Here is a 23,700-nt window from a genome sequence, read left to right on the forward strand (position 1 = left end):
TAATCCTGGTATGCATGGTCCTCTTACCGCCCTTTTGGGGTATGCATGGTCCCCTCAACCCCCTATCCTGGTATGCATGGTCCCCTCACCCCCCAATCCTGGTATGCATGGTCCCCTCACCCCCCAATCCTGGTATACATGGTCCCCTCACCCCCCTTTCCTGGTATGCATGGTCCCCTCACCCCCCTTTCCTGGTATGCATGGTCCCCTCACCCCCCTTTCCTGGTATGCATGGTCCCCTCACCCCCCTTTCCTGGTATGCATGGTCCCCTCACCCCCCTTTCCTGCTATGCATGGTCCCCTCACCCCCCTTTCCTGGTATGCATGGTCCCCTCACCCCCATCTCCTGGTATGCATGGTCCCCTCACGACCCCTTTCCATGTAGCCGCGACCAATCAGCGTCGCGGCCCTCTGTCCACGACCAATCACTGCCGCGGCCCCGTACAAAAATATTAAAAAAATATAAAAAAGTTATTCTCACCTTCCGACGGCCTCCTGTCTTCTTTCCACACGCCCGGCCTCGCGTTCCCAGTAATGCTTTGCGGCTTAGACCGCTGATGACGTCGGTCTTCTTTCTCGCTCTCGCGAGAGTGACGTCATCAGCGGTCTAAGCCGCAAAGCATTACTGGGAATGCGAGGCCGGGGGCGTGGAAAGAAGACAGGAGGCCGTCGGAAGGTGAGAATAACTTTTTTATTTTAATTCTCTTTTTTACAGATTAAGGCCTGCGCCTGCCGCTGATTGTAACGGTAAGCTGCGCCTGCGACCAAACAGCTGCGCCTGTCGATGATAGGTCGCGGCCGCCAGGCCGCAACCAATCTGCGGCCCGCGATTTCGGTTACAGACAGACACGATAAGGCGTCTATATATATAGCTATAAAGCTCAATGAGGGTGTGTGCGTATGTTTGTATGTATGTATGTCCAGGATTGGCATCCGCACCGTTGCAGCTACAGCCACAAAATTTGGCACAGTCACACGTCTGTTCCCCAAGAGCGTCATAGGCTATATTGTGAGGCGAAATTTTCCAATTCACCAAACAATTTTGCCCCTATCTACATAATGGGAAAAAAGTGTATGTATGTATTGGCATCTGCACCGTCGTAGCTACAGCCACAAAATTTTGCACAGTCACACGTCTGGACCCTAAGAGCGTCATAGACTATGTTGTGAGTAGTGTTGAGCATTCCGATACTGCAAATATCGGGTATCGGCCGATATTCGCTGTATCGGAATTCCGATACCGAGTACCGATATTTTTACAATATTGGATACCGGAATCGGAAGTTCCCATAATGCAATGAGCCAGTGTTGTGGCTGTGTTTGGCTGCTGAAATGATGTCATCATGATGCGCGGTCTGTGCGCATCATGATGCGCGGTCTGTGCGGGCCTCGTCCGATGGGACTACAAGTCCCATCGGGCTATGCCTGCTACAATGACAGTGATTGACACATTAGCATATGATGGGACTGTAGTAGTCCCATCATCCGGCTAATGTGTTGAATGTAAAAAAAAAATTAAAAATAAAAACATACATACTACATACATACAACATACAATACATACATATAGATATACAGTACATATAACAGAGTACATACTCAACATCACTTGTCACTTTGATCCCCAAAGCCAGTTTCATCTCACTGTAAAAAATATTAAAACAACAAACAAGCAATATACTCCCTGATCCACAGAAATCCACGAGTGTCCCACGATGATCTCCAGCAGTGCATCACTGAGAGGTTACTATAGTTCACTGGTCTCACTTTATGGCAAAAGCTGCGTGGGAACTTTCTCACACAGCAATGCCAAAAGTGAGACTAGGGACTACTTTTTTTTACAGTGGCGGAGGAATACAGTGTAGAAGGATACCTACCTCCCGTCATTGTATTCCTGGGGCCCCTAGAGAGCGGTGGCATCAGCTGATGCTGCTGTTCTCCACTGGAGATCGTCGTGGTACACTCGTGGATTTCTGCGGATCAGGGAGTATATCGGTTGTTTGTTATTTCAATATTTTTTTTAAAGATAACACTGGCTTCGGGGATCAAAGTGACAAGTGATGGTGAGTATGTACTCTATGTCTATATGTATGTATTGTATGAATGTATCATGTTTTATGTATGTATGTAGTATGTACGTATGTTGTATGAATGTAGTATATATGAAGTATGTATGAATTTAGCATATATGTTTTTTTTTTTTTACATTCAACACATTAGCCGGATGATGGGACTACTACTGTCCCATCATTGGCTAATGTATCAATCACTGTCATTGTAGCAGGCATAGCCCGATGGGACTTGTAGTCCCATCGGACGATGCCTGCATACACACACAACCCCTGGCAGGCCCGCACAGACCCCCGAGAGGACCGCACAGACACGCACAGTGTCTGCCCACGCACCGCCCACACTCTTGCCCCCTCCCGAACTGGATGTGCAAGAAAGGGGTTTTTTAATTCCGATATTTCTGTCCCATTGACTTGAATGGGGTTTCCGGTATCGGCGATACCCGATACTTTTTGGGTATCGGTCCGATCCAAACCGATCAGATATTTGTCAATATCGGAAAGTATCGCTAAACACTAGTTGTGAGGCAAAATTTTAACCCCGTATGTTCCAATTCACCAAACAATTTTGCCCCTATCTACATAATGGGGAAAAAGTGAAAGGAAAAGTGTTGGAGGCAAACTGACAGCTGCCAGATGTGAACAAGGGGGACTTAAAGAATGAGAGCGATGGCGCCAAAGAGTATATACCGTACAGTTGCTAAGGTGGGGCCCTGACATGGGATACTCACCACACACGGGGATATGAACACACACACAAAATGCGCCACACACTACTACCTGCTTCAACACATATACCACCCGCAGCACACATTTCACCACACATACACCAACCTCGCCACATAAAAGGCGAAACACAAATGTCGCCACTCAAAACTCGCCACGCTGTCCCAGAACTGTTTAAAAGATGAAAAATGAGCTGTGATTGGTTGCTATCAGCAACAGTTTTCTTTGTAGACAGTTGTGGTAACTGAGGCCTATTATTCTTATCATTTCTATGGTGTTATCGTTGTTCTGTAAAGCTAGAAATAACAATTTATTACCGTGCCAACACAGACCACCCTCTGAGACAGACTGCAGGGGGAGCCCAGTATCACACAGGATAGGATTAGATTCACAGCTCAGCAGTCAGTATCACACAGGATAGGATTAGATACACAGCTCAGCAGTCAGTATCACACAGGATACGATTAGATACGCAGCTCAGCACACAGTATCACACAGAATAGTATTAGATATCCAGCTCAGCAGACAGTATCACACAGAATAGGATTAGATACACGGCTTAACAGTCAGTATCACACAAGATAGGATTAGATGCACGGTTTTTATGTGCAATATAATCATTATAATTTGTTATAACTAACCACAGTTGGTTACTATGCCCAGGCAACGCCGGGCTCTTCAGCTAGTTTACAATAATCTCTGGAGGCAGATTTTCAGGAAGATCTTTGTCCGGCCCATAGATTTTAACAGCTCTTTTCAGATTCCCTTCACATCACAAGACTATTCTTTCTAAGCATTTTCTAAATGCTCTCTATATAGGTCTTAAATACATGCCCCCTGCCGTTTCAAAAGTTTCACTGTAATAAAAAAAATAATTTTGCAGAGGAAAAAAAACCAAAACCACAGAAATAAAATGTAGTTTTTATGACAACTTTTTTCAACAGGAAAATAAAACAAAACACTACACTATATTCAGCCCACATTCTTTGTACTTCCACCATATTTTCTGTTCAATATCAATTATTGTTCCAGTTCTAAGGATATGCAGTTCACTGTAAGAATGGACATAGATCGCTTTATCAGGTCTAAGACAAACAAACGATTAAATTTAGATTCTGTAGCATAACAATTACATTTTTTCACAAAAAAAATCCAAATACATAGTACTCTAAAACATAATGTACATATACAAAAATCTACAACAGACATGAAAATTACACATAAATTATAGGCTTATATCACAGTCTTAAAAAAAAAAAAATCAATTTCAGGGGAAATGTTAACTCACTAGAACGCTACAAGACTGAAGTGTGCCAAAATTCTTCACTAGAGCGTAATCTATACATTTTTTCCATGACTTATGTGATCATTTGAAAATGACATGTTATTTAAATTTTATCTAAACTTTTGTTCTCCTGTGCTTTCTGACCATCTGGAATGGCACCACACTCACGCATTGTGGGCAATACCATGCCAGGAGAGTATTGTGCACAGATCTAACTGCACGGCCTAGCGAGCAGCAGCATTGAACCTTGCCAGATGGGGAGATCACACAGGGAAAAAAAATTTGAAGGAACACTTAAAATAATTTAACTGTAAATCCCCCAAAATTCACAATTTTTACATTGGCTATTGGAACATGCATAACACGTCGATATTTTCCATTTTCTGAACCAACAATCTTCTGTTAAATAATCGCCTTCCCATCACCGTAATACACATTTTAGATTTTAATTGTACAATACAGTCGTTAAAATTAGCCACATATCAGGAGATCTTTAATGGAAATATTTTAAGGAAAGCTAGCTCGGACAAAATAGGTTTCATCTCGCTATTGACCGAAATGTCAAATATGGATAATTTCTATCCAAATTATGACAAACTGGCAGCTAAAACTATTGTGCGTTGTTAAAATTTCATCTGGCGAACAATCGTTTTAGTTAAAATTGGATATGTTTAAGCAACTTTAAACTAAAAAGCTGTCAACCAAGAAAAAATAAACACCCCAAAAATCTGTATTTACCTACATCCCAAATTCCAAACTGCTGGTAAAACCATTTTAAACATTGTTCGGCAGTCTACTTGGAAGTTCAGCTGCAGAGAAAAAATTAAGTTACATTCTCCCTGCAGCCACTCCCTTGTCATTAGGGCAGTGAACAGTCAGCGCTAACTACACAGGCTGCTATAATCACTCCCGCTGCACCTAAATTTATAGTCCGCTTCACAATGTATAGGGCATCCATTAAAAAGCAGAAGGGAGTGATTACAGCGCTCACAGTGTAATCAGAACTGACTTGTCACTGCCCTGATGACAGAAGGGAGCGGCTGCAGAGAGAAAAAAAATATATATTTTTCTCCCTGCAGTTGCACTTACAATTTGACTGCCCAACATGATTAAAAGAGTTTTACCTGCAGATTAGTTCTATGACTGAAGGTAAAAGTTTTTTTTTGCTAACAGGCTGCTTTGAAGGTGTATTGCCTCTTTAAACTGAATGTAGCACAAATTTTAATATTTAAAACCAGTTTTTTTTTCAATCTTGTGTTATTTGGGTTTACGTATTATTCACAATCCTCCTTGTGATCATAAGATGACTTCTGTAAAGTGATCTGCCCACAATAGGAGGTAGTCCAATATTAGAATTTTTTTCCAGTTTTAAAAAGTGATGATTTCAGAAAGTTTTACGTACAAACTTGATTTAAACAATGAGACATTTTCTGATGTTACTTTACAGTTAAGGATAAATGAAATGACTTGCTGCAGAGATAGCTTTTTCAATGCTGAAAGCCTATACACAACATGATACACATACAAGACGGTGCGCTGTCTTTCCCACTGGCTGTATTGGTCTATAGACACTTTACTGCTCATAAATTCTCATTAATTGCAGCTGTCATAATGCATAAATATACATTCAAGAAAGAAAGGTTTGCTTCCAACCTGGCAGCAGCGAGAGACCTTAAAAATAATCAGCTAAAACATAAAAAAAATAAAAAGTTTAAAGTTTTTATTCCACATACAGCGGCATGTAAAAGTTTGGGCACCCCTTGTCTAAATTACTGTTAACTTGGAATTAAGCGAGTTGAAGATGAAATGATGTCTAAAAGGGCTAAAGTTAAAGATAACACATTTCCTTTGTATTTTAGGCAAAAAAAAACAACAAAAAACAATACATGTATATATACATATATGTGTATATATACACATGCACATATGTGTTCAAGTATGTGCAATATATATATATATATATCGTCTGAAAGAACAGAAATCTGAGAATATCGCGCATTTGGAGTAAAAAATAAGTTAAATGAGAAAAGCGAGGACAAACTGAACAAGCCCTCCGCTGACTTGGAGGAGGAGAATGCATGCATCAGAGAGGCCCATGAGAAGCAACAGCAAGAGCTTCTCAGGAGAGAGGACGAGTGTCACTACCTCTGGCAGGAGAGCGCAAGGTCAAGCAGGCGGCTAAGCAGGAGGCTAAGGTCCAGCTCTAGAAATACATGGACGGCCGGAAAACCGAGCTCTCCGCTGTACAGAACGAACTGTCGAGCTCTTGATCTGATCGCAATGAAGGAGAATGAGCTGGAGAGAAACTACCAAAGAAGTGGCCTCCAGGGAGGAAGAAATCCAGCATGGGAAGTGCCAAGCAGACGGCCTCACAAGCGAGGTCGATGTCTTGAAAAACCAATGACTCAGGACGAGAAGATCAATCAATATGTCCAAGGTGAGACTTCGCTCTTCCAGTGTGTGGTAGAGGTACCCGAGGACGTACGAGAAGCTTGTGCCAGTGAGGCTATGCATGAGGCCTTTAGAAAGGCGGTGGGAGCATGTAGTGTATACTGGGCGCCAGAGTCTAAGCAGTTAGGGATACTGTCGACTAGGGAAGTCACGTTGAAGAGGATGGCTATCCTGAGTGACATGCACCTACACTGTCTTCGCACGAAACAGAAGATCTGTTGAGGAAGCCGCTCAACATCTGGAGCGTGCAAAGAAATCCCAAGGTCAGTTGGAATTGGTGGAGGACATCATTCAAGTGCCCAGGAATCTGGTGAGAAAAATCATTGGGAGACTTGGCAAAGTAATTCAGGAGATCATAGATAAGTCTGGCGCGGCGAGAGTGAGGATTTAGGCTGATGACGAAGCCCAGGTAGCTGGTGGGACGGTTCCATTTTTCATTGTCGGATCAATGGAGAGCCTGCAGAATATCCGAATACTCCTGGAATACCGCGTGGCGTACTTAAGAGAGATAGAGCAGCTAAGACTTAACAGGCTGCAGGTCAATAAACAACTGCACAAAATGTGAAGAAGATGGCGGCCACTTTCAACCCGAGGTCTGGAGAAACTAAGGAGTTCCATAAGGAATGGAAGAGTTAGAAGTAGTGACTCCTGTGTTAGCTCAGTGACCTAGACAGGAGACCCTGTAGCGGATGTGGTGACAGAGGGTCAGACAACCAGACAGAAGGTATGGGGGCAACACCGTACTGACCGAGGCGGATAACCTACTGTTTCAAAAGGGTTCAGTGACAGAACCCGATTTTGATAGATGGGTTTACTTCCAAAAAGTGACAAAGGGTCTCTGGTCCGGGAAGGTGCCAAGTCCCACGGCTTTAGGCAGAGGAGGGAAGGCATGTAAGAAGGCTTATGGCCGCTTAATCAATGGGAGGTATGTGTCACAGGGATGGCTGTTCCCTGTGATGTAACCTGAAGTATTTTTCTTTAGTGCAAGTAAGCACTAAGATGTCGTTTAGTGCACCTGGGTCCGGGTAGCCATGAGAGATGGGTCTGGCTACCCACATACCTCACCTGTTTGTGTGGATACAGTCTACATAATGGAGGCTGTTTCGCACATGGTTTGTGTGCAGAGAGGGAGAAGCCTTCCTGTGGTGTGTGGCTCCAGACCGATCCTGCGTGCTGGACATTGTCCAGCCTGTGTGCCCACAGGTCTGAGGGAGCAGAACCCGGCTAAGGACATTTTGGTGTTGATCTGCCTGCTCTGAAGGTAGTTTACCTTTTATTGTTGCTTAAGGATTTCTGAAGTAAATAAACCTGCATTGACTTTTTAAAGAAGCGTGCCTCCTGTTTTCCTCCTGCCACACCGGAAAAAGTACAGATCCCTACAATATATATAGCTAAAGTTTGGGCACCCTTGGAGATTTGTGTGCTCAGATAACTTTGACCAAGGGTTCAGACCTTAATTAGCCTGTTAGGGTTATGGTTTGATCACCATTAACTTTAGGAAAGGCCAAATTTCCCCACTCTATAAGGATACGTTCCCACAATCAGGTATAGTAGCGTTTTGGAAGCAGTGTATTTTCAATGCGTTCTACGTACACACTTGTCTTTTAGAACTATGCGGATTTACCGCATCTAACGACAGTCTATTCAGGGAAAGTATACAGAGGAGACAAGCGTCTCCACTGCAGAAATTAATATGCTGCGGCTCGGAAACCCGCACCGTAGGTCATTTTACACAGCGATTAAAAGAAACAGTGAGCATGGGATTTCTATAAATCCCATCTACTGTTCTTATAATGTAAAACACAGCATTTTGGAAGCAGCGAAATATGCTGTGCCAAAAATGCTACTATTCCTGATTTTGGGCATGTACCCTAAACACCCAGCCTCCTCTAACCTTGTGCCAAAAAACAGCAGCCATGGGTTCTTCTAAACAGCCGCCTAGCACTTTGAAAATGAAAATGCTGGAGGCCCACAAAGCATGAGAAGGCTATAAGAAGATAGTACAGCATTTTCAAGTTGCCCTTACTTTTCTTTGAAATGTAATTAAAAAATGTCAGTTATCAGGAATGGTAGAGATCAAAATAAGGTCTGGAAGACTAAGCAAAATTTCAGTAAGCGTAGTTCGTAGGATTGCTAGAGGGGCAAATCAGAATCCCCACTCGACAGCAAAAGACCTTCAGAAAGATTTAGCAGACTCTGAAGTTGTGGAACACTGTTCTACTGTTCAGAGACACCAGCACAAATATGGCCTCGCCCTTCACCATAAAATTCAGCATCAGAAGTATGCAAAAGGACATCTAAACAAGCGTGATGAGTTTTGGAAACAAGACTTGCGAAACGATAAGGTTAAAATTGGACTCTCTGGCCACAATGATCAAAGGTATATGGAATAAAAAAGGGTACAGAATTTCAGGAAAATAACGTCTTGCCAACGGTTAAGCATTGGGGTGTATAATCAGGCCTTGGGGTTATGTTGCAGCCAATGGCACAGGGAACACTTCACGGTTAGAGGGAAGAATGGATTCAATGAATCAGTAAAAAATCTGAAGTTGAAAAGAGGATGGCTTCTACAAATAGATAATGATCCTAAACACAAGTCAAAATCTACAATACACTACCTCAAAAGGCGCAACTATAGGTTTAACAATGGCCCTTACAGTCCATGATCTGAACATCAAAAAAAAAGCTAAAGTTCAAAATAGCAGCGCATGCAAGATGACCCAGGAATCTTGTAGAACTGGAAGAATTTTTCAAGTAAAAATGGATGAAAATCCCTCACACAAGAATTGAAAGACTCCTGGTTGGCTACATTGGCTTGTTTTCCTTCTTGCAATATTAAAAATGTAAAATATGTAAATATATACATTGTTGCCTGAAATACAATGGAAATGTGTCGCCTTTAACTTTAGGCCTTTTAGATATCATTTAATCTTCAACTTGCTTAACTCTTCACAGTAACAGTAATTTTGATCGGGGGTGCCCAAACTTTTGCATGCCACTGTACATGTATGAATTACAATCACATTTAACATACATTAACTTTAGTGTTGTCCAAGTCTGTCCATCGGTTAAGTATTACAACGGGTGTAAGTTTGGCTTATCTGCAATACCAGACATAGGCACAGGGATAAACATGGTGCTCGTTCTGAGGGCAGATATTTTTCTAATGCTTTTGACAACCCATTGTCAAACATGTGGTCCACGAAAATCAAATTATTGTTACAAAAAAAAAATTAAAAAAAATTCATTTTTTTATATACTTTTCAAGACATAATCAGGACTATTAGGTCCTGCATTTTTTCACATGGTGTTCGAGAAAGGGGAGTTGCTTTCCCTTTACTGACATAGATGACAGTTGGTGCTTATAAAATTCTATAGAGAACTGCAACTGTTTCAGAACTTGCAGCAGAATATCCCCGGCTGCCTCTAGAATCTCTCCATAGAATGCAACAACTGTCATCTCCTATGTCACTAATGGGGAAAGTGATCACAGAAAGATTTTACAGCTTTTATCCACAACTTCAGAATGAATGATCAGTCTAGGAGGAGAAAGAAGCAGATTTCTCTGATAAGGTATATTAGACGGCTGCTAATTTTCAGGTGTACTATTGATATATGAAATAAAAATTAAAATGACTGGAACACTTTAAGCATTGCCAAGCTTGAGTGGAATCTGTCAGCAGGTTTTTGCTACCTAATCTGAGAGAAGCATAAAGTAGGAAAAAAGACCCAGATTCCAACGATGTATCACTTAGCTTCCTGGATGCAGCAGTTGTGACAGTTTTTAGATTTAGAATGAAGCAGAGCAGAGAAAGCTAACCCCGCCCACACCAGGCTCTGAATGTACATTGTCTATTGACAGTGAGAAGGGGGTGTGGTCAGACTACATGATGATCTCCTGGTGATAAAGCCTTCATTGTATGGGAACAGCAGCACCCAGCCTAATAAAGGGAAACATCCATGAAATCTGTGTCTCAGCTGCTACATTGTACTGTTCTCAGATTACATAGCAAAAGCTGCTGACGTATTCCCTTTAATAAACATGGCAAGGACATATTGTGAGAAAAGTATTTTTTTTCTATAAAAACAATGTTAAAACAAATATAAAATAACTATATTAAAAATCAGCATGTTCTTTACGTGGAAAGCACAGCCTCATTATATGACTTGCACTCAGCGGTTTTCTATTGCCTTAAATTTAATGATTCTGAATTGTAATAGGCCCGATTAGTGGCACTAATCATAGCAAAGCCTCGGCTCAGGACAGTAACTGGCAAAGAAAGGAATAAATATGGACAATTCAACCTAAACTGACATTTTACTTTTGTGTCCAGTGTGTAATTATGAAGCAGAACAGTCTGCGAGACAGAGGATAATGATAGAAGAAAAAAAAAAAGGAAAACTTTCTTTGAAGATTAAGAGCCTGGCTTTCTTTCAGGGTATTCAAAAAATTCTTCTATATAATCTGAGCACATAACAAATAACACGAGGATAGGATTGAGATTAAAATACTAAGCCAATTATGCTGTGCAGCCAATTGCTCAGAGGGAAAAAGATTGTTTTCAACAAGTTCATCATAGCAAAATTACAGTTAATTTGTCGGAATTTTTTACTTCTAGCTTCTAATACACATACAGAGAGTGACCTCATTCTTGTGACTGCAACCACGACTTAGGGACCAGTCTATCTTTTAGGGACTTCTGTCTCGGAGCAGGAACTGGTTTTGATGGAACATCCTCAGCATCTCTCTCGATCGGGTCATTGCCCTCGGAGGACGTGGGCTTTCTCGGAGGGACGATCGGCCTCTGGAACTGTTGCATGATCGAAGACAATTTAGCATCAAGAGACTTGCGAGAAAAGCTTGACCGCGGCCAGATATTCTCCTTTTCTGTAGGGTCTAGGACTTTATGATCTGCGCCATAGGGAGTTTTGTTGGGAGGTGGAGGAGGAGCTCTTCTTTTCTTTCCTTTGCCATCTAGAAGGTTTGATTCGGTACTTTTTGACTTTGGTGAAAGGGTGTTCTTCTCAACATGGAGTTGATGATTTCCATCAAATAAGGCGGACCATGGGGGTAGAACAGATTGTTCCTGACCAATGAGAAACTGCCCATCTGTCTCTTCGATTTTCCTGTGCAGAATATCTGTTAAACCTTCAAACTTCACAGGAGAACCAATGCCTAAAAAATTGTAAATAAAATGAGGAATGGAAAAATGAAGAATAAAGTGACATTAAAGAAAAGTATCGGTAAATCCAAGCCTGCCTATTTTTATATATGTTTTAATTTTTATTTACCCTATATAAATGATTCATTTCTGGAAAGACATTTTTAGTAAATGTATACTTTTAAATGGTAACTATACTTTCTAGTAACTTTTCAGCAGAAGCTGTCCTGTGTGTACAGTAAGAATAGCAGTATTTCTGGCAATTATATGGTTTACTCTCTGCGGGTTCTAGCTTGCAATTTACAACGGACTGAGCCAGTAGGAGGAAACTAGATGTTATAAGGTTTCCTATACACATCACAACACTGAAGAATGTATTCCTGTCCTTCATTCCTTAGTTAGCACACAGAGAAACAGCAGCAGCATGAAGGAAATTATACAGTACTGGGCAGTATAGATGTGAATCCAGCTCTGGGTGCAGCGAAAGACTTGCTAGAAAGCTCAGAAAGAATTGCATCTATCTCAACCTGTTTTCTCAAATCTGCTCATCATTCCTCCTCTCTACCCTTCACTGAGATGGTACTTCCAGAGTGCATAAAGAGTTCAGCGCATAAAGACGAGCTGTCGTTTTTATTGATGCCATTTTGGTGATTGCCTGTTATTGTATTTTAATACAATGTTGCGGCGACCAAAATACCGTAATTCTGGCGTTTTGATTCTTCTTTTCTCATTGCGCTGTTTACTGATCAAATTAATCATTTTTATATGTTGATAGATCAAGTGATTCTGAATGCAGAAATACCAGATGTGTATTTTTCATTTTTTTTAACGGTTTCAATTTTGAATGGGGCGAATAGGGGTGATTTCAGCTTTTATATATATTTTTTTAATATTTTTAAAAACATTTTTTTCTTACTTTTTAGCTGCTTCAATAGTCTCAATGGGAGCCTAGAAGCTGTGATCATCCGATTGCTTGTGCAACACATAGCAGGGCTGCAGCCATGCTCTGTGTAACAGAAATGCTCACTTGCCTTGAGCGCCGAACGCTGGGCAGCATTCATGGCTATCCAGCTATGATAACCACAGGGGTCTGCTGCAGACCCCGGGTTGTCACACTAACCCATCGACGACTGGCAGTCATGAGACATGGGTGCCGATGGATGGGACTAGAGACCGGCTTCCGGCGCTATCACGTTAAATGCCGCTGTCAGATTGACATCAGCATTTAACATGTTAACAGCCAAGGGTGGATCGCGATTTCATCCGCGGCTGTTAGTGTTAGGCGTCGGATTTCTGTCGCTGCACAGCGAGAATCCTGAGCCTTACTTCCGGCGGTCTCCTATTCCTCTCCAGCCGCAGAGGAGCTTGCTCAGCAAACTCGTCGGTCCCGGCGCTCTGCCCAGACCAGCTTTGGTTTGCTTGCTGCTGCCACCTCTGGCACAGCTATGGCAATGCATGCTGCTCAGCAGCGAGATTCTCCAGGGACTAAGTCCTCATGTCGGGACACTGAGCATGCCCGTGGTGTGATCTCCCATTGGAGATCGAAGGTCACGTGCTCAAGTCCTGCTTGTGTTCGGATTGGCCCATCCAAGAAGCCAGGAAGGTCCCGGACGCTCGCGACTATAAAAGGTTTGCATGGCCGCTCGGCCATGCGCTAGGATAGCCAGTATTTTCTGACTATAAGGAGTGAGTGATGGATGCACGTATGAATGTCTCTGGTGACTGACTCATTATGAAACTCCTACCCTTGGTATGCATGTATTGTGCAGCCTAGCCTGCTAGCGCCCGGGCTTAGGCGTAGGTAGGACAGAGTTGAGTCAGATATTTGTCTCTATCAGTGATTCGGCACGCCTCAGAGCAAGTGCTCTGCACTCCTTAGCTAGCGTCTATAGCGGCGTTCGTGGCAGCGACACCGCGCGCTCAGTGGCCTAGAAGGACTAATCCCGTGCCTTGGGGTGGAGTTCTGTGGCTGTTTGCTGTGCGCTCTGTGGCCGGGCTCTGTGAGCTAAACAGGCTCCGGCATTCACTTTCTAGCGGCTGTGCGGTTCTGTGAAGTAACAGAATCCGCTCCTGTTCACACTGGGTGACGTAACCCACGTGACAGTTTTCATGCCGTTCTTCTCCTCCGCCATTACCTAGCAGCAGTGTACCACCTCTGCACAGTGGACCCCGGGCTGCGAACGCACTCTCTACTATTTTATAATCTGGTGCATTCCGCCAGCCCTAACATTATCCTAGCGCTAGGGTCTGGCTAGTAATGGCGGACGAACAGCGACTGCATAGATACATCCAGCAGCTGGAGGGTAGGTTGGCAGCGCTAGAGCGTTCCACCTCAGCTGCGGATGTTACGTCGGTCGCCGTCCAAGCAGCTACAGAGGCTGTCGCCCATGTCTCCATGGCCAGTCCTGCCCCGACCTTGTCCCGCCTCCCGAGAAGTTCTTGGGCGATAGTGCTTCATGCAGGGGTTTCGTGAGTCAGAGCTCCATTCACCTGGAGTTGCTGGCCACACGATTTCCCTTCGAGCGGGACAAGGTGGGGTTTATCATCTCCCTCTTGTTGGGCAGGGCCCTGGAGTGGGCCACCCCGCTGTGGGAGCGCGGGGATCCCCTTGTACAGAGTGCCACCCATTTCCAGGTCACTCTGAAGTAGGTGTTCCTGGGTCCTCGGGTCACGCACGACAACGCACTTCACTTGCTGGCTCTGACCCAGGGTGCGTCTTTGGTCAGCCAGTATGCCATCCTCTTCAGAACTCTCGTCTCGGAGTTGGAGTGGCCAGATAAGGTTCTCATACCCATATTCTGGAGAGGCTTGGATAATCACGTCAAAGATGCCCTGGTCACCAGGGAGGTGCCCACCACTTTAGAGGAGCTCATTACGGTCGCTACCCGAATAGACATTCGCTTCACGGAGCGAGGGCTGGAGTGTTCCAGGTCCCGCCAACGTTATAAGTTGGCTCCAAATTTCGCGAGACCTTTGGAACCTTCCAGTCAACCTCCCGAGCCTCCAGAGGCCATGGAGGTGTCCCGCACAGGGTCCAGGACCCGGTCTACACGGGTACCTCCAGTCTGCTTCCGCTGTCGGCAGACTGGGCATCTTGCTAACCAGTGCCCACAGCGCTCTGGAAACGCTCCCGTCTAGTGGTTATCGGAGGGGGCCTAATAGACACCGCGGCTTTCTCCTCCAAGCTCCTGTTTAAAGGGATGTTAGAATTTAATTCCTCCACTCTGATGGTGGAGGTTTGTGTGGACTCAGGGAGGGAGGGCAATTTCATGTCATCTGCCTTCGCTCAACAACACGCAGTCCCCCTGGTCTTGCTACCTCAACCAGTCACCATCAGAGTGGTGAATGGGGCGACACTCCCATCCCAAATCACCCACCAGACGGCTCCAGAGACACTCTGTCTCCTTCTCATCAGGAGATGCTGTCTCTCCTTTTTATGCCCGAAGGGATCGACCAGGTCCTCCTAGGGGTTCCCTGGTTGCGATCTCACTCCCCCCATATAGAGTGGTCTTCGGGAAAAATCCTCAGTTGGAGCAAGGCCTGCGAGGGTAGGTGTCTGAGGGACTGCGTACAGGTCGCCACTTCTGAGGTTCCTGCAGATCTCTCCTCGCTTCCCAAGCCATATCGACAGTATGCAGACGTATTCTCCAATAAGGCGGCAGAGACCCTTCCACCACACCGCCCATACAACTGTCATATTGACCTCTTGCCCGATGCGGAGCCTCCCCGGGGTCGAGTATATCCACTATCTCTCCCAGAGACAGAGGCCATGTCTCAGTAGTCTCAGTATATCAGGGAGAATCGGGCAAGAGGATTCATTAGGAAGTCGGTGTCTCCGGCGGGTGCGGGATTCTTCTTTGCCCAAAAGAAGAATGGAGAATTACGTCCATGAATCGATTACAGGGGTCTTAACGCTATAACCGTTAAGAACAAGTATCCTTTGCCCCTGATATCGGAACTGTTTGATAGGCTACGGGGAGCGAGAGTGTTTACTAAGCTCGATCTGCGGGGAGCCTATAACCTGATTCGCATCCGTGAGGGGGACGAATGGAAGACTGCTTTTAACACCAGAGACGGGCACTATGAATACCTAGTGATGCCCTTCGGGCTATGTAACGCGCCAGCCGTCTTCCAAGACTTTGTGAACGACATCTTCCGGGATATGCTTACCACCTCGGTAGTAGTCTATCTGGATGATATTCTTATTTCCTCTCCAGATATTGACTCCCACCGGAGAGATGTTCGCAAAGTTTTCGACCTCCTGCGGGCCAACTCTCTTTATGCCAAATTGGAGAAATGTGTGTTTGAGCAGGAGTCCTTGCCTTTCCTGGGCTACATCATCTCAGCCCAGGGTTTGGCCATGGATCCTGCCAAGCTACGGGCAGTGATGGATTAGCAGGAACCCCATTCTCTCAAAGCGGTGCAGCGCTTTATGGGGTTCATAAATAACTATCGCCAATTCATTCCCCATTTCTCAACTTTGGTCACGCCCTTGGTTGCCCTCACCAAGAAGGGTGCAAATTCCAAACTGTGGTCGGAGACTGTCTCCAAGGCCTTCGCCTCCATTAAGTCCCACTTCGCTAGCGCTCCGATTCTACATTGCCCTGGTGTAGATAAGCCCTTCGTCCTGGAGGTGGAGCGGTCCTTTTTCAGAAGGACTCGCAAAGTCGGAAGCACCCATGCTTTTTCTCTAAGACCTTCACACCGGCGGAGAGGAATTATTCCATCGGGGACAGGGAGTTGCTAGCAATGAAGCTGGCCTTCTCAGAGTGGAGACACCTCCTGGAGGGGGCTCGCCACCCATTCCAGGTGTTCACCGACCACAAAAATTTGGTCTATTTACAGACAGCCCAGCGGCTGAATTCTCGCCATGCCAGATGGTCCTTGTTCTTCTCCCGATTCCATTTCACGCTGCATTTTCTCTCCAGGGAGAACGTCCGGGCCGATGCTCTTTCCCGCTCCGTGGTGTCATCGGAGGAGCCTCGGTTGTTAGTCCCATCAGAGAGCCTGAGGACCGTGGCTCCGGTTACTCTCGAGTCTGTACCTCCGGGCAAGACTTTAGTCCAGGGTGGGTGGCCATTTTGGGATCAAATGGACCTCTGAACTCCTGGCGAGGACGTACTGGTGGCCGCATATGGCCCGTGACGTCAGGGACTATATTCAGGCGTGCGTCTCTTGCGCCCAGAATCAGTCCTCTTGGCAGCGGCCCGCTGGGTTACTCCATCCTCTGCCGGTTGCGGACAAGCCCTGGGAGATGGTCGGTATGGACTTTGTGGTGGGTCTGCCCAAGTCCAGCGGCAGCATTGTCATTTGGGTGGTCACCGATCGTTTCTCCAAGATGGTGCATCTAGTACCACTCTCTCAGCTACCATCGGCACGGGGTCTGGCAGCGTTGTTTATCAAACATGTTTTCCGCCTTCACGGCATGCCGGGTAAAATTGTCAGCGACCGGGGTCCTCAGTTTGCGTCTCGGTTCTGGAGAGAGCTCTGTTCTCTGCTCAGCATTGAGCTAAATATCTCCTCGGCCTATCATCCTGAGACGAATGGGTTGGTTGAGAGAGCCAACCAGACCCTGGTGACATATGTGACATTTTGTCTCGGCCAGGCAGGATGATTGGGCATCCTTGCTGCCATGGGCGGAGTTCGCCTTAAACAACGATGTGGCCGACTCCACCGGTCAGACCCCATTCCTCTTAAATTACGGTCAGCATCCGCGCGTCCTCGTGCCGGTGTCGTCCACCGACTCTAGGGTGGCAGACTGGGCGGTGGAGGCACGTGACATTTGGGATCACACGCAGGATGCTATCCGGGCCTCCAAGGAGAGAATGAGGTCCTCCGCTGATTCTCGCCGGCGTCCTGCTCTGACCTTCGCTCCTGGCGACTTAGTGTGGCTCTCTGCTCGAAACATCAGGCTGCAAGTGGAATCCGCTAAGTTCGCACAGCACTATACTGGCCCTTTCAAGGTCCTCAAGCAGGTTAACCCTGTGGTCTACCGTCTGGCCCTTCCACCACATTTGGCTATCTCGGACACGTTTCATGTGTCTCTCCTTAAGCCGGTTCACATGTCCCGGTTTTCTGAGCCATCTGCCAGGACATCAGACCTGTCTGACGAGTTTGAGGTCAATGCCATCGTGGGATGCAAGGTGATGCGGGGCAAAAAGTTTAACTTGGTGGATTAGAAGGGTAATGGTCCAGAGGCTCGGACCTGGGAGCCAGTGGAGAACATCCACGCTCCACTTCTCATTGCGGAGTTTGAGCGGAGGCTCAGTGAGGAGGGGGCCCTAGGAGGGGGGTAATGTTAGGCGTCGGATTTCTGTCACTGCACAGCGAGAATCCAGAGCCTTACTTACGGCGGTCTCCCATTCCTTTCCAGCCGCAGAGGAGCTTGCTCAACAAAATCGTCGGTCCCGGCGCTTTGCCCAGACCAGCTCCGTGGGTTTGCTTGCTGCTGCCACCTCTGGCACAGCTATGGCAATGCATGCTGCTCAGCAGCGAGATTCTCCAGGGACTAAGTCCTCATGTCGGGTCACTGAGCATGCCCGTGGTGTGATCTCCCATTGGAGATCGAAGGTCACGTGCTCAGGTCCTGCTTGTGTTCGGATTGGTCCATCCGAGAAGCCAGGAAGGTCCCGGACGTTCACGGCTATAAAAGGTTTGCATGGCCGCTCGGCCATGCGCTAGGATAGCCAGTATTTTCTGACTATAAGGAGTGAGTGATGGATGCACGTATGAATGTCTCTGGTGACTGACTCATTATGAAACCCCTACCCTTGGTATGCATGTGTTGCCCAGGCTTAGGCGTAGGTAGGACAGAGTTGAGTCAGATATTAGTCTCTATCAGTGACTCGGCACGCCTCAGAGCAAGCTCCGCACTCCTTAGCCAGCGTCTATAGCGGCGTTCGTGGCAGCGACGCCGCGCGCTCATTGGCCTAGAAGGACTAACCCCGTGCCTTGGGGTGGAGTTCTGTGGCTGTTTGCTGTGCGCTCTGTGGCTGGGCTCTGTGAGCTAAACAGGCTCCGGCATTCACTTTCTAGCAGCCGTGCGGTTCTGTGAAGTAACAGAATCCACTCCTGTTCACACTGGGTGACGTAACCCACGTGTGACTGTTTTCACGCCGCTCTTCTCCTCCGCCATTACCTAGCAGCAGTGTACCACATCTGCACAGTGGACCCCGGGCTGCGAACGCACTCTCTACTATTTTATAATCTGGTGCGTTCCGCCAGCCTTAACAGATAGTGGCACATGTCAGCTGTTGAAATCAGCTGACATGTGCAGGAAAAGATGTGGGCTGAGAGACAACACGTGCAGTACATGTATGGCGCATGTCATGAAGGGGTTAATTTTCAAGTGATTAGGTAGTAAAAAAGTGTTTACGAAGTTTTCCAATCCTTAATATAAAAGTATTCCTTGATGTATGATCCGTAGGGGTTTGGCCTCTACCAATTAGCAGAGGATAGCTATCCAAGCATTGTGACATACACCATGCATGCAATTATTGCTTTGAATGGCACTGCAGTTCAGATTATTCAAATGAGCAGTACCAGACAAAGCACACGTGTAAATCGCTGTGCAGAGGTAACAAAGGTCTTATGATTGGTGGGTTCCCAAGAGATCATCTCCAGTCTTAAAATGATGAACTACAGCAAGGATAGGCCATTAAGGGCGTTTTGAGGTCACACCACATGGATAACCTATACATAGGATACTACATTACTAGAAGATCGGTGGGGTCCAACACCCAGCACCCCCATAGATCATCTGCTGCTTGAATACGAGCTGTGCAGTACCCTGCAGTGGCCACTACACACAGTGTGGAGCTGTGTTCCATGTTTACTATCAGCTGCCACCCGCCAAAGGAAAAAAAAAGTTGACCTTTGAGGTTCCTGGGTGCTGGACACCCACCCATCTCATATGGATGACCTATTGTTTGGATAAGTCATTAATATGGTGTAACTTGACAACTCCTGTAACTATTAATTTAAGATAATCCATATAATCATACAATTTAGAGGTATAATTATAGGCCCCCATACACATTAGATAAAACATTTTTTGGCATCGATTTTTGCAAAATCGACTGACCATCTAATGTGCATATTACTCCCTCCCAGCTGTTCCCTTACAAAGGTCAGGAGACATAACTACGGGAAACGGATCGCTCGATTCTTTTGGTTGGCCTTGAAGATAAATCGCTGCCAAAACTCTTGCAGACAGCGTTCCTGTGTATGGGGGGAGTTGGGAGGGATCGCTGTCAGTCAAATGAAATCTGTTCCCTGGACTCTCATGTGTATGGCCAGCTTCAGTCAGAACTAACTAAACCGGTATTAACGCCAGTTATTGTCCAACAATGGTACAAACAACTTAACTAAGGAAAATATCTCAGGTTTACTTATACACGATGCTTCAGAGTTTAGTACATACAAAATACTGAAAAATAAAATGGTTCTGAAACCTGTATCTATAACCCCCATTGTTTGCAAGGCCCATTACCCAGTGAAAAGATCGAAAACTAGGCTATCCTCAGAATCAATGACGGCCGCACCAGTCTCCAACTGAGCTCATCTCTTGGACAAAGATTATACTTGGAGATAACGCCATAGTTTGATCTGTAGCTTTTTGCAGAATAACTAAGGTAATTATCCTTGATTGCAGGGATGCAAATGCGCTAATTTTTTACAAATTTTTTTTAAAAAAAGTACATAAAAAGGTAAATTCTGGTATATTTAGGATTTAATACCATTGGTAATTAAAAAAAAAAACCCTTAGAAATTAAACTTCATAAATTGCGCACATATTAAAAAAAAAAAATTAAAAAAGGGTAGACAAAAAATTCAGCGCTCCGTTTTGTTTTTTTTACCTTCCACATTGACAAATTCCACTTACTCATATCATGGTACACGGATGTCGCCTCTTTTGATAGAAACAATGGTGGTTTCCGTGGTGACGTAATCTCTATTTTCATGAGTTCTTCTGCACAATGCTTCCACTGACCTGAGAGGGACAGCAGAGAGCAATTTACATTTGCACATGAAATAAATTGCTTCCTTTTTTGTAGGTTTCTGATTAAAAACTCATCATCAGGGAACAGAACTTTAAATATATTTATGCAAGAAAGATAATAGAAGGTAAACATCGATCTACACTACTGTGTAATCCATTTATGACAATACATAGAACCTAGAGATTGGCAGGACACTAGTGGGTAGACTGTGTGAACCTCCTACCCGCATCTCATTATAGCACTTCCCTACCTTCTGACAAAAACTGCGGAGAAACGCGCGTCGAGGTGCGGATACAGACCCTACATCCTCTCCATCATGGCCACCGGTAATGGATCCTCAGATTTATTAATTTGAATCCATACCTTGATCCACTGTTCAATTCTTGCATATATTTATCTCATATATTACAATGACTATGAGGCCATAATTTAATTGATGAACATTATTCTCAGTTTCATTATCATACATCATGGCTTTTTCAACTGTTATCACCATTTATAGTGATATTCATATTCACATTGCAATTTGAGCATTAAATAGGACGCAAAGATCTGTTTTTTATCTTTTCTGTCACTGTATTTATGTTCCATGTATGACAGTGTACTACTGTAATTTTTTTATTGTAATTTGTAGATATATTTTTTATGACTATTTAATAAAATTTACATATTTTACTACATTTTGATCATGTTGCTCCTTCTGTGACGCTATAGGCATATGGTGCAAAGACCAGTTTTGGGGATAAATCCAACTCACTCAAATTTATCACAAAGATACCTAGTTTGAGGCTGCATGCACACGCTGAGTTTTTGGTCAGTTTTTTACATCAGTACTTGTAAGTGAAGACCAGGAGTGGAACAATCAGAGGAAAAGTATAATAGAAACACGTCACCACTTCTGTATTTATCACCCACTCCTGGTTTTGGCTTACAGATACTAATCCAAATACTGAACGTGGCCTAATAGTAACTGCAGCATCAAAACGGTTAGTGACCATCAACACCTAACCAAAACGATTGTTGGGTGGGGAGAGGGGACGAGACCTTCTAGGGCAATTGGTGGCCTGACCAGGGCGGTGTTATATTCGCCTACATATGCATAAGAAAAATCAGGTAAGAAAATAAAAATGCCAAAATTGTTGGATTCAGTCTTTCTTCCTGCCAAAAGTTTAAAAAAAAAAAAAAAAAAAAAAAAAAAGTGTATGTACCCCCACCCCAAACATCTACAGATTATCCTTCAAAAGACAAGTTTTCACACTGCTCTATGAGCTTAATACAATTGTTATGAATCTCAGATAATGGCAATAATTACAGTAAGCGTTTTTACTGTTCAAAAATGTTAACTCAAAACATAAGTTTGCCATCACAATGTTATTGATCAATGGAAAAACATGTCGCGTATACCATATAATAAATCAAGTGCTGCAGAAACTGAACGAGAAAAAAAAAAAAAAGGGTTTAAGGCCAACTTATCCAAAAATATAAATATACTAATTAAAAAAATGAAAACAGCAACAACTAATTTACATCTAATAATAAAAAAAAAAAAGTTATGAATCATGAGGATTTTAAAAAAACTAAAACATAATTAAAGCCAAATCTAGTTGGGTCCTTCAGATGTACTTACTCTAGATGTTACAAGCAGAAGGCGCCGCAGCATTTGCATACACATCAGCCCTTGTACCTGGTCCTCCACCATACACTGCCCTGGTAAGTCTCATCTCATTATCCCAGTGCAGATTACCAGACAGGATTGTGCATTAATATTTGTTTGGTGAATGATCCGATCTGTGAGCAGCTGTCACCATATGTCAGGAACTTGCTGAACAGCTGTTCCAAACCGACTCATACGGTGCCGTCAGCTGCTGATAACAGGGCAACAACTCGGCTCATTAACACAGCGCCATTATTTGCCTAACCGGAGCCATTGTTAAACTCCGCGGCTGGAACACGGAAAATAAATCAATAGTTTTGTTTCTTTTATGTAACCGAGCCGTCTAGGGTCTTCTGTTTTACATTTGGAAGGAGGGCTTGAGGAAAAAGGCATAAAATGTTATTAAAAGGGTCCAATTAACCTTGGCTATAGCGGCACGGCTGGACAAGGCCCCATATAACATCAATCCCCCTGCAATTCAGTGTATGGCTAATTATGATTATGTGGCGGCACAACGAACAGAATGCTAATCGCATGAGATCTCGGTTACCTTGGAGGCAATTTCTGTGCTGACTAAATTAAATATTCTCATCGATTACTCTTATAATCAGCTGTGAAATCTAACAGTCACCTGAGAGGCGAAAGGTTTTCGAAGTTTCTGTCTTAAGGATAGCATTTAATAAGCAAATGAAAAGCATGTTTGCTCTTACTATCACGTCACAGAACGACGGCAGCCACAGGACACGAGAAGGGTGAATAATATGATCTTACGTTTGCAATAAACTGTAGATCTCTATATAATGGTTCCAAAATACAAAACCGTCATCCTAAAGTGTACCTGCCCCTTATACCAGTTTAATATATTCAAAAACCGTCCCAATTTTCATGATCTGTAACTTTTAATCTGCTATTTTCTCAGTAATCTGCCAGCACTATATAGGTATTAGAACTTATCATATTGCAATGCACTCCCAATGCATTTTTTTTTTCACCATTTCATCCCACTTGGCATTTTTTTCCCCGCTTTACAGTATATTATATAGAAAAATGTATAGGTGTCACTTGAAACTACAACTCATCCCACAAACAAAAGAAAAATATAAAGCCATTATATTGCAGCATAGAGGGAAAAATAAAAATGACCCTGAACAAAAGGGTAAAGAAAAAGAGAAAAGGAACTCCAGGTTCCCCAACTCCAGTCCTCAAGGCCCACCAACAGATCATGTTTTCAGGATTTACTTAGTAATGCTCAGGTGATAATTGCTTCACCTGTGCAATACAAAGGAAATCCTGAAAACATGATCTGTTGGTGGGCCTTGAGGACTGGAGTTGGGGAACCCTGTGTTAAGAC

At 44.4% G+C, this 23,700-nt stretch overlaps 1 protein-coding gene across 2 annotated transcripts in view; it reads right to left on the reverse strand.

The window, feature by feature from the left end:
- Positions 1-3,704: 3,704 nt before the first annotated feature.
- Positions 3,705-23,700, reverse strand: part of RTKN2 (rhotekin 2) — an 88,906-nt gene continuing 68,910 nt past the window's right edge. For both annotated transcript variants that reach the window (XM_073548296.1, XM_073548297.1), the window contains exons 11-12: positions 20,578-20,685; positions 3,705-11,707 (exon numbers count right to left, since the gene is read on the reverse strand). In XM_073548296.1, coding sequence (XP_073404397.1) covers positions 11,178-11,707; positions 20,578-20,685 — 638 coding nt within the window. In that variant the 3' untranslated portion in view covers positions 3,705-11,177. The remainder of the gene's footprint in view (positions 11,708-20,577; positions 20,686-23,700) is intronic.

This window comes from Dendrobates tinctorius, unplaced genomic scaffold (genome assembly GCF_039654945.1).
Source record: "Dendrobates tinctorius isolate UK_male_01 unplaced genomic scaffold, ASM3965494v1 ptg000156l, whole genome shotgun sequence".
Taxonomy (NCBI): Eukaryota; Metazoa; Chordata; class Amphibia; order Anura; family Dendrobatidae; genus Dendrobates; species Dendrobates tinctorius.